This window comes from Nestor notabilis, unplaced genomic scaffold (assembly GCF_000696875.1).
Source record: "Nestor notabilis isolate BGI_N333 unplaced genomic scaffold, ASM69687v1 scaffold4912, whole genome shotgun sequence".
Classification (NCBI taxonomy): Eukaryota; Metazoa; Chordata; class Aves; order Psittaciformes; family Psittacidae; genus Nestor; species Nestor notabilis.
This window is the reverse complement of record NW_009919620.1, coordinates 182,620-194,503: the sequence shown is the minus strand read 5'-3', so window position 1 is coordinate 194,503 and position 11,884 is coordinate 182,620. Positions and strand designations below refer to the sequence as shown.

At 41.6% G+C, this 11,884-nt stretch overlaps 1 protein-coding gene across 1 annotated transcript in view; it reads right to left on the bottom strand.

The window, feature by feature from the left end:
- Positions 1–9,877, bottom strand: part of LY86 (lymphocyte antigen 86) — a 25,746-nt gene extending 15,869 nt beyond the window's left edge. Inside the window, exon 1 of the mRNA XM_010010310.1 lies at positions 9,757–9,877. Within this exon, the coding sequence (XP_010008612.1) occupies positions 9,757–9,877 (121 nt within the window). The remainder of the gene's footprint in view (positions 1–9,756) is intronic.
- Between the last annotated feature and the right edge of the window lie 2,007 nt (positions 9,878–11,884).

Below are 11,884 nucleotides of genomic sequence, written 5' to 3'. Positions count from 1 at the left end.
ATGCTCCGGCTGAACATGGGTGTGCACGAAGCCACAGGGCTGTGAGCTGGGGCTGCCCTCACACCCCACAGCCTTCTGTGCTCTGGCAGGTGGTGTCTGGCAGGAAGATGAAGCAGGTAGCTGGGAATGATAACGTGCTAACCCACAGTGGCTATGTCCCCCAGAGCCTGAGCTGCTACATGACTAACTGGGCATTACAGAAAAGGCATGGCCAGATGGGAAGCACCTGTTACAGGAATTTTGCTGGGCTGGTGTGCAACAGCATCTGTCTCCTCTTCTCTCTCCCTCCCCCCGCCTTGTTAACTAACATCTACTGGCTTTAGTCTCATCTGAATCCACTGGAAAATCACATTGTTTCTGTATGAGCATGAAAATCAGTGGTATAAGTGAAAGGAGCAATAAACAGGGAAGCTTTGCCTGTAAGAGTCTGTATCTGTTAGTCCTGCAATAGTGAGAAGACTCTCCAAACTGGTAAGCTTTGGGTGTTTCAAAATAGCACTTTTGGGAGCAAATAAGCCATAGAATTGAAGGTAGTAACATAGCTGTACTTGGCTAGGGTCAAACAAGGACAGACTGGTGCTAGAGGAGCTGGAAATTAGAACAAGGAAGAAACATATTTAGTAATTACCCAACACTTCTCACCTTCAAAGCTCTTAATAAAATTAAATCATTAGTCCTTACAACATTCAAGGTGATGAAAGGAGAGGGAAAGAATGAGGAACTGTTTGGGATCTCAGACTTTATGTATTTACTTAACAATTTCCCTTTGATGTCTGTTTAAATAAATTAACCTGAATGCTCAAGGTTATATTTGACACTGGAATCTACTTATAAGGCACTGTGGAAGAAGCATCAGGTGAATTAGCAGCTCTCCAGTGTGCATCTAGATTTCACTGAGCACCTTCAGTTTAATGAACTTCCCTTTGGGCCTGCTTTCGCTACGTGCCACTCTGGGAAGAGCAGGTGACCCTCTGTTCGGAGGGGAGCAGAATAAATTGTAAGACTCATGTTTGCTGTTTCTAGTTTATCATGAGGATGTTTTATCTCAGGATGCTCACCTTGGATATGATCAGCTCCAGGCCTTTGCCTAGTTTAGACAGACACTCTGGTCTCCTTTCCAGAGGTCATGATATCTTTTATCTCCCTTACCTTTCCGGCTTGCTTAGGCAATGTGGAGGTGGATGAATAGGAAGATTAGAGCTCACATATCCTTAATGTCCTGGGGGATACAGACTGTGGGAATTTCCCTTTGCAAACATCACTATCAACTTATGATCTCTGAGGTCTGCTTAAATGTGAAGCCTTTGGAGATGTCCAATTGGGTGAATAACTCTGCTTCCTTTCTGATAAAACTTACATGGCTGTAGAGTGAAGCCTGAAGATTTGGTCTCAGTATCATCTGTAAGCTAAAAAAAACCCAGAACAGTAGCAGAATAAACCTAAAATATGGTTTTAAAAAGTATTTATGCAATATTTAAGTAATTTCCACTCTTCTCTCAATAATAGTGAACACTGGTAATGCAAAGAGCAATTATATGCTGCTTGGTCAGACTAGAGCATGTGGGCATTGCTGGCTGGTATTTATGGCCCTAGTTTTGGAGCAAGGTGATTCCAGCGTCTTACAGAATTAGTTTAAATAACGGATGAAGACTTTGCCTCTTGTTATTTCAAAGAAAGACATTGCTGAGTATAACCAAGTGTCCAAATTTGCACATATTCAGTAACTCAGAAGGCTGGTAGCTTTTCCAGGCGTTGCTGGGGCACTGACTGCAGCAGTAGGTACAGTGTGTGAGGAGCAGATGTGGGATGGAGGGCTCAGCCTGTGAGCAAAGGGCATGAGGTGTGGCAGATGGAGAAAAGATGAAGAGATTTGCCCAGAGCTGCTGGTGGCCTGGTCAAAGAGCTGTGTAGTGTGATGAGCTGTAAGGAAGCCCCTGTAAAGGCAGCAGGTCTGAGGGGCTCTCTGCAGAAGGAGGACTGTGTTCAGGGATGAGGGTGCCACCAGCATGCAGAAGGCTTGACCTCAGTCCCCTTGCCTTTTTCTGTATGAACCACCTTTCTTGGCAGCAGGCTTGTTAGAGCTGTTTGCCAGGGCTTGAGGCGAAGCCCAGTGACTGGAAGGTTCATTGAGACTTTCCTTGCTTTTGCCGGTGGTGGTATTTGGAAAGGTGGGTTTCTGTGCTTTATGTGGTATAACAAATCTTTGTCTAAGCCTGTTTGAGAAGACAAAACTGAAAGATGCTGGCTTTGAGGGATAGCACATACAGATCTGTATTTGTATTTGATAATCCTGATTTGTCCTAGTTAGCTTGAGAGAGAAAGGCAGGCAGGGCAGGCTTCAGCTACAGCAGTGTAACAAGAAAATACTGCATTAATTTGGGCCCAGCGGGAATGTATTAGAGAGAGAAAGTCTTTGTTCTTCTGTGGGTAAGAAAACACCATGCCCTACATGAGTAAGATGCATACAGTAACTGCCTGTATTCTTAATCAAATCTGTCTTTTCTCTCCATGTGTTGTGGGGTGTTTGTTGCTTTTTGTTTTTTAAAACAAAATCATCCTTTATAGTGCTCTACGTGAGATAGATATTTTGGATATCAGTGCTTGCCAGTATGGCTGGGGATTCATAACAGAGTTGTAGGCTTGTGTCAGAAATAGAACAAAACATTACTAGAAACTGCCCTGCTGTTAGACACATGCCATGTTCTGAGATAGCAGGCTTTACCACTGATGATACAGAACAGTAACAGCAGCATATAAATGGGCTAAATGTTCCCATTTTCCCAGGATGGGTTGAAATCCACTGCAGGAGCATGGCAGTGAGCTGTCGTTGGAATGGCATGCTTGCTCTGCAGAGGAAACTAGCTGGATTCCTGTCTGCCTGATCACAGCTGGATTATCTGACAGGAGCCATCCATCTTCAGGCGAAGAGGAACCTGGTGCATTGGATTAATTTGTGGTAGGTTTCAAGGTCCTGGCTTTTCGGAACTGGAAGTTCTCCTGAGTCTAAAAGTAGCTTCTGGGATGGATCAAAGGTTTTGGATTTGGTATGTGGTGGTTCTGTACTGGGTGTTTGAACATCTTGTCCTTGATGGTCACTGTTCCTCCCTAGTTTTAGGTTGCCTAAGCCTCCTTGAAGGTGGTGTGGTGACACCAACACACAATAATGTTAAAGTATTTTTTGCATTTTTCTGAGATGTGTTAATTATTCTTTAATTCTTCTGGATATTTTTGCTGAATGGATGTTAAATTGCTGTAAGAACCTGATTCCGGCCTCTTTTCTTTGGTAAACTGTAAGCATTGTAGGTTCCATTTTTAAGGCCTTGATGACAGCTCTAGATGAGATGTGGCATCGTCAAGGAAGTCTAGCAATGCTTCATATGATTTCTCAGAAAGCTTTACGCTGGAACGCTTACAAGCAATTGTGGTTTGTTCTTGCTCCTTACTTTATGCAGTGAATGTGCCTTTTGATAATTTCTACTTTATGTGATACAGGAGCTAATCTCAAGTTTTTATGAAACTGTTAATATAGCTGTGACTCACCTGGTTAGTATATATTAGACTGCTCCCTCCATAAAGACTCAAATTCGGCATTCAGCAGCAAATGACAGTTCTGCCTTGCCCACAGTACTTCTGGACTGTAATGCAATATACGGTTTTCTAGGTGTGCCTCTTCTATTTCTTTGTAAAGGGAAGAAGCAGGGGCCATTAATCCTCCTGCTTGTAATACCTTAGTGACTTAGTGGCCACAACAACCAAAGATGTCGCAGAAGTCATAGGTGGAAAATGTGTCTACTCTTTAGATTTAGCATCCGGAGATAAGCAGGAGGGGCTGCCACACATAAACTACCCTGTTTTGCAGTCCATGATGCAGGACCTTCATTGATTTGGCACTATGAGAAAACCTCTGAGAAGTAAATTATATGGGAAAATTTAAAACGTGGTGGGAGAAGTTCAGCTGGGCTTAATTCTCTCCAATACTAGTCTCAGTGAAAGCATTAATATTGATTTTGCTAAATGGTTCAAAGTCTAGATGCTGAACCCAATATTTTTGCCAGAGTACCTTGGAGGTATGAAATTGTGTCCTGTTCCTCCTTACCATTTACATTTTAAAGCTTAATAGATACTGTCACCTCTCTAAAAGAAGAGGTAAAATGAAATCAGAACCACCCTAAGAGGTCACATAGGAGAAGAAGGTTTTAATCCTCTCTAGTGAATCGGAGAATGAAATAGATGAGGTAGTTTTAATTCATGGAGGGACCAAAATTTTAAAAAGATTTGCATGTGCACTCAGATCTATGCTACCTTCATTCTGATGACAGCTGCAGCTAGTTAGGATCTGGTGCTAGAAATATGCATGTCAACATCTGACCTTCCCCCTGGAGTAAGTAAGATATAGCAGATGTATACAGCATCAAGGCTATGGCACTAAGATGGCTTGCACAGAGCAAACAAAACAAAAAATGTTTTCAAGTGGAATTCTTAAGCTCCTTGATTGTTTGCCCATTAGTGATCTATGGAACAAAAGATCAGATGGCAGTTGATGTTGTGTGGCTTTAAATAATTTAGAAGCAGAAGCAATTGCTGGAGACTGCTTGAGGGAAATAAATAAATAAGTTCAAGAGAAGCATCTGGCTCAATCTGTCTGCCAAAAAAACAAAGAATAATGGAAAAAGAACCTTCTTTTACCAAGTGTCTAGAAGAACATTTGTCCTGAAGAAGCATAAGGTGGGATTTTTTTACAGACTTTTCTTTGACAGTTGAAGTTATTGGATTACTTGTAACCTTTAAATAAAGGATATAAGTGTGTGGCCAGGGAGGAAAAGGACTAATAGTATTGGTTGACATAGAAAACAAAGTGATGTGCTGTAAAATTGGTGCTGCAATGATGGCACTTTAGTGGGACGGTTTACAAGTTGGTATTGCTGACTGAGCAGGGATGGGTGGTACAAGTCTATTTTTAAAAAAAAGAACAATAGGATTTTTAGAGAAATAGAATATTTGATCTCTCAGTATGTAGGAGGAAGGATATGATGGGCTGAGTGTGTGTGTGGCCAGTAAGACTGCAGCTTTTCAGCATGGGCAGACAGATCATCAGAAAATTGTAATCTGACCATTTTCCGCTTTTTCTTCTTTCATTTTTCAAGCACAACCAGTTCCCTCAAAGCAGCGTTTAAAAGGAAGGTGTCTATACTGTGGTATCTGACCAGAGCAAGTTCTATACCGCAATAACCCTGTTGACTTCAAGGTGCCATTTTAGTGGAGATCCAAACCTACACTCACAAGTTTAAAGAAAAGCCATACAAATGAGAATTTCTCTATCTGTAAATGCAATCCAGTGCAAGCTCATACTGAAGTGGGCAGTGCTGCTCTCCTACTGTACCAATGTAGGGCAGGAAAAAGCTTTACAGAAATGACCCCGCTTGAAGTGTGACATAGAGCTATGCAAGCAGTCATGGAGCTCAGTGGATGCAAGTTCAGTCTGGCTTTGCTCTGTTTAGGAGGAGACATTGGCAAGTAAAAGTAATTCTCTAGATGACCAGAGGGCCCTGCTTCTTTGTCTGGCAGAAGATGTTAATTAAAATAAGTGGTTACCCATATCCCTAAACACGTTTTATTATTTCTTTTGATTTGTGGACATGCAGATATAAAACCTGTAACTGGTTGCACTGTTTACATATTTAGGTTCTGGAGTTTAAAATTACTACAGACTGATTGCTCCTTCTGAAACTTCACCTAATAGCTGTTAACCTTGCTTCAGATGAAAAAAGAAGGAAAAGCAATCAAAGTCAGGCTTGAATTGAGGAATATTTGTCTGGTAGTAAAATATCCCATGTCTGAACAGTGTTTTATAAAGCCCAATGCGTATTTCTCAAGATGTCCATCTTCAAATACTACTACTTTGATTCTCCTGAAGATCTCCCTGACATTCCCTGTTTTTCACTCTCACACACAGAAAACAAAGTCCTTAATGGTCAGTGCTCTCCAGGCCCTTTCTAAGAACCTTCTGCTGTATCAGTAACCTTTTCTGCACTGTCAAGAAACCTAGTTTCAGGCAGCAAGTAGCTCTTAAATCTGAGGTCCTAATCTAAAAGTAGAGCTTTATTAATCACTGAGCATACTGGTTTGGGTTTGCTGGTCAAAATAAAACCAGAAGTTCTGAAATGCTGATTTTACGTAAGCCCAACTAGCATTTCAAGAAAGAGCTGTAAAAATAGTTGGAAAACAGTTTCCATGTGTTGTCTGCAGCAGCAATCACCTGCTTTAGCCTATGAAGAGGGCCCCATTTGAACACTACATTGTAAGAATGATTTCATGGCTAATTAAGACAATTAGGCTTACATGAATAGCAGATAGAATAATAGAAGCAGGTGCTGGTAGGCACATAGAGGAGTTACAATTTGAAGTCTCTGACTGCATTGCACTTTGCACTTTGAGGTGGATGCCTGACACTCAAATAGCACTGGAATCTGCTCGGGGCATTTTGCTGCCCCTGCCTTTCCGCCTTTTCCCTTCTCAGACAATTGCCTTTTAAAATGTAGCTGGAAAGATCAAAAGTGTTATTACTGTAAAAATCACTGTGAAATTAAAAGGGATAGGAATCAGTCATTTGTGTAGCAGGTTCTTTTCATGTCTCTGCATAGACTTGCCAATTACTGTTCTCTCTTCTCAGTCAGAGATGTTAACCTGTGTTGCTTTTATCTTGGGATCCCTGCCCAGGTTTCTAAAGTGATTTGTGGTCATTTGAGATCTTCCTTCGTTTTTGTCACTTCTTCCTGGGAGGAAGAGTGGCACTTATGGGAAATGTCTTGCTATTTATGGACTGTCTCGGTGTTATGTCTCCTGTGGTTGTATAAAGGAGGCAGCATAGTGTCTATTCACTTTACTTCTAGACCACCCGTCTCTCAGCCTGAGTTTCTCACCCTGGACTTACTGCTGAGAACTTTTGTCTGATTTCTTTTAGATTACTTTGGGTTTTTTACAAGTGCATTATATTGATCACTAGCATCTTGTCTAGCCCTTTCTTTTGAAGCATATCTTGGGGTCCTGGTTACTGAATGCTTAGTCTGACATGGCTGGGTGGGATGGATCTATAGGATCCAGAACATGGACTGAGGTTGGGGGCTTGATGCATGCCTGTATCTTACAGATTACAAGGGCAGGATACAGCTAGAATAAGCGCTTGTAACAGGGAAATTGGGACTTGCTCCTGTGTATGGGATATGCTTTATCTGTCTGTCTTCAGTTATCCACCTAAGCTTCTCTGCTACATCTATCACAGTTATATTAGCTCATATTTTTGGCTTTAGTCAGATTTTTACTGCATTATAGGAGAGGATCTGATAAACTGCAAAGTAAAAATGAACACTTAGCTCCTTTTTAAGTGCTCAGACTGAACTCTATTAATCTGTTGACAGAGGGCTTCCAGCTCCAGAAATAAAGTTGTGAAGTACTTGGCTAAAATTCTCTCAACTTCCTTAAATTTTACTTGATTCAACCCTGATTCATTGACACCAGTTTATAGTAACTCTCTATAGAGTTACTAAGAGCCCATCAGAGGTGAAATCCTGACCCTCTTGAATCCAACAGGGAATGCTTTATCCAAGATTTCATACTAGATACCTCACTGTGGCCACGGTATTCCAAAAACATGTCATTCTCTGGCGTCTTCAGTGAGCAGGAAATACCATGGGAATTTCTGAGCCTGGAGGCACATGAGGAGCAGTCTTCCCTGAAATAGCTAGAGAGTATGGGCAGTTGCCTAGCATTGACTCTGTGCTTGCTGACATTGCAAAGTTGTCATGAGAAGGTTTGTTGGCAAAGGGTCTTGTTAAACCTAGACATTAGTGTGTCTGTCCCCTCCTGGGTTAAGAACAGTTGGTGGGACACCACCCACCCATAGCTGAAGAACGAAGCTATGTTCTGCCCATCTGCTTGTGTCTTACAGTGAAATGAAGTGGGGACGAAGCTTCCCCTCTCCTGAGAAGGTGATCTGCACTATTGTGAGCTTGCCAGGAGGCTCAGTAAGAGCAGTGCCTTCTCTGAATGGAATGTAGAGTAGTGTATGCAGATTTATCCTCCCCACTTGTAGAGTTTTTGGGCTCAGCCCAAAACACCTTGTATTTTTCTGCTTTCTGGAAGCTACCAGACTATGAGCTGCATCAGCAGATATGCAGATGGTGCATCCTGGTCTGATGGTACAGGTGTGATAGCCCCTAGAAAAATGCAGGGCAGAAAGCTAACAGCAGCTGGGAACGTTGACACAACTGAATCTGCCAGAGCTGTAAAGGAGTGAGGAATCTGATTTAATTCTTGCATTATTTCCATGTGTGTATAATCTTCTCATCTCCCATAGCTGTGCCTGGGAGAACAGAAATCCACTCCCAGTTGTGGGACCTGATCTGCATGATTTTTGGCTTGTGCTTCTCGAGCTGTGAATTCCTCCTGAATGAATGTGCCTCTTACCTTTCTGCATGTGGCAAACCAGAATAAGTGACACGCAAGCTCTAAACAAATGCATTTTGTTAGCTAGGTCACTCGTGTGCATAGTAAGAAGCAATGCTTGTCTGACACATGCCCAGCAGACAAATTTCATCATAATTTGAATTGACTCAAGCTGTAGCTTGTGCCTCTGTGTCAAGGCACCTCATGTTAACTGAGACCTTCTGTTGAGGGAACAGAATTAACTTAAACAATGAATTCTTACTAAAATAAAGGTAATAATGAAGCTTGTATTCAATATCTAATTAAATATTTTCCTAATGCAGTATATCCATTTATAATATGTGAAGCCTGACTTTAGTCTCCTGGGAGCAGGCCGGTAAAGAATAGCATTACAAATATTTATTTACTTCTCTTGTCCCTCACTGGCTTTATTTTAATGGGTGTGCAAAACTGCATGAAAGCTACAGGGGAGAAAAAGCCCCCTGGGAAATCTTTTGTATCGGGATGAATTGGAAAAACAAACTCTAGGGTGCTCAATTGCTATGAATCGCTTTTCACATCACGTGCTGAAAATGAATGAGTCGTCTGTGAATCTACTTCCCTTTGTCCCAGTTGTAAAGCAGATCGGCACAATAGGAGAGGCACAAGGCCAGCAAAGCAAGAGGTGGAAAGCAAGCACCATTCAGTGAATTCATTTTCAGTCGTTCCAGTGCCGCTTGCTCCTTTCTTCTCTACAGATTCAAAGAACAAACAAAACCCTATGGTCCCTGGGAAATGCCTCTGTTAAGTGCTGCTGCTGAAGTCTTGCTAAGCACAGTGGCAATGGTGGAGAACATGAATCTCTCCCACTGTCACACTAGGTCCCTTGTCACTCCAAGTGGAAGGACAGAAAGGGTATCACCACAGCCTTGCTGCACATCAGGAAAACAGCAGATCAGTGCATCGAAGAATCTGTTTCATCCCAGGGGTAAAAAGAAAGATAAAGATCCAGGGTCTTCCTCTTTTTATTTAACCTAATTTTGAGATAAAATTCCTAGTCATCTCTTTCATGCTAACTGGATTTTTGACAGCTGTTTATTAATATGAAATATGTTACATTATTTTCTCATCTCCTATATAAATGCAGTTAGATTTGTGTGCGTGTCAACCAAAACAGCTGTATTTGAAAGATTAAAAGTATTCCAGCTGCAAAACCCAGTGCTGATTTGGGAGCATAACCCTTCCGTTCACTGCCTGAATTACAAGCATCTCTCACTGCATAAGAGCAACTTTAGTGCCCAGCTAAAAGGAAAATGGAAATTTTAAAAATCTCACCACAGCTTTTGTAATAGATTTCCAAGTTGTCATCTTTGCAGACTGTGTGCGTAGGCCATTCCGTGCTGGCATTGATGTAAAGCAGGGCTAAGATGAGAACGAGAACATTTGATGTCTTCATGGTGGTGGTGGTAGTGGTAGTTTGCCGGATGACTTCTCTGTCTCTTGCTAACCCTCTCTGGAGGGAGGTGTTCCTTCCTTTCTCCAAGGGAGGCAGGAGTTACAACATTTGTGCCTGCAGAAGGGTTAAGTGAGCCGATGCAGCCGTACTACAGCACGGTATAAACAAAAGGCTAATCAGAATTGGGAGGTGCTATTTCCATGTGCTTAGACTTCCACTTTCTGCTTCATGTTAGTTTAAACTAATGACAAATGAGCTAATCATACCTACTCACTGCATGGCATAGCCCTTCCTTGGTGCCTGCTGGAACAACGCAGCAAACAGTTTAGTTTTTCTCTTGCTGCCAGTTTCTTCTCTTGAAGTAAAAGCATCTGGGTCAAAGTTTCAGACAGGCTTAATTAGCCCTTCTGGCTGCAAAACACTGTGATCCAGATCACCCCATCTTAATCACACAAAGTCAGACCAAATTTTGCAAGATGGCCAGTTTGGTTTTGATGTTCTTCTTAGTAACAAATCTGTCTGCTAGAGGGAAGTCTGTCTGATAAAGCTGACACCAAATAAAGCAAGTCTTGAAACTTTCAGGAATGGATCCTTTCTGCTTGACTATGCTAAATATCACATTTACTTTCATCTTGTTCAATGATTTCTCAGGAATGTGCTGTTTAACAGTACACCCAATCAGGTAAACCTATACTTAATTTTTTTCCCTTTGGTCTTCCTGGTTATTTAACTGCCCACTATTGACACTGTGCATTTACTTGCACTATCTTTCTCAAAGCTGTGCTTTATGCAGCAATTAGTGGCTGTTGCAGATGGCAGGGGATGATCAGTAAGGAAAGGAAGGAAGGTTACTTCATCTCCAGTAAACTTCTCCAATTCCGTTTAAGATCCAGGGTTGGAATAAAATTTCAAACTGCAGTTGCCAAAAAGGTCTTTTCTGGACATAGCACCAACTGGAAAAAAAGCTGCAAGCTAAATTCAACCCTAAAGCAAATATCTGCAACAGTTTTCTCTGAGTTGGAGGCAAGGAGAAATAGGCTCCAACAGAGCCAATGACAGATTTGGATAAAAGATCACTTTGGCCATCTCAGCATTTCTTTACATGAAGGGTGTGAGTATCACTTTCTCTGCCACTGAGTAAAGCTGAAGAGGGGAAAGCCTTTAAATACTTTAGCAAGCAGGAGAGCACTCAACAAGATGATTACAAAATAATGCTGAACAGTAGAGCTGTTCCTCAGGCAAAATCCTGGCCTGAACAAAGATAACCCCATAGAGGGGGGACCAAGGTTTCAGCTATGATGTATTAACTTTAAAAGCCAATTCAATGCAATTCAAGACACCTTGCTTAGAATAATGAGGCCCAGGCCTGCTTAGTGGTTTGGATACTATCATAATAGTAAATTCTGTGTCCAGGGCCTGAGTGAGAATACAGACAACTGTCCTTTAGGCATGGAACATACACAAGTCAGGTAAAGAGATTTGGGTTACAGATCTGTCTGATTTGACTGGACTTTGGTTGTACCCAGTTGATAGTTAACAAAAACAAGCACAATTGCAAAGGCAATTGTAAGGAGAGACAACGTCTAGGTTTACTGTAATACATTTAAACTAGAATCATGTAAAGTCTCTTCCCACTAAGGTCTACAAAGACAGTGAAAATTTGATACAGCCATTTATTACAAAATGCGAAGTACTTCAGATCAAACTGTGAGAACATAACCTCCAGATTTTTTTAGGAATGACATCACCGTGGTCTTTCATTTGAAATGTCAGCTTAATGCTCAATAACAATGAACAAAGTAAATTGAATGATATGGCAAATACTTCAAAGAGACACCCACTGGGGATTGCTAAATAAACAAAGCAAATCAGACTCAGGACCTTTCCTGAGATGAAGATCATTGGAAGCTGGGAAAATATGTGGGAGAAATACCATGCATGCTTGCCCTGCTCTTTCTCTTCTCTGCATGCCTGCTTGTCCACACTGCTGGGAACAGTTACTGGGTT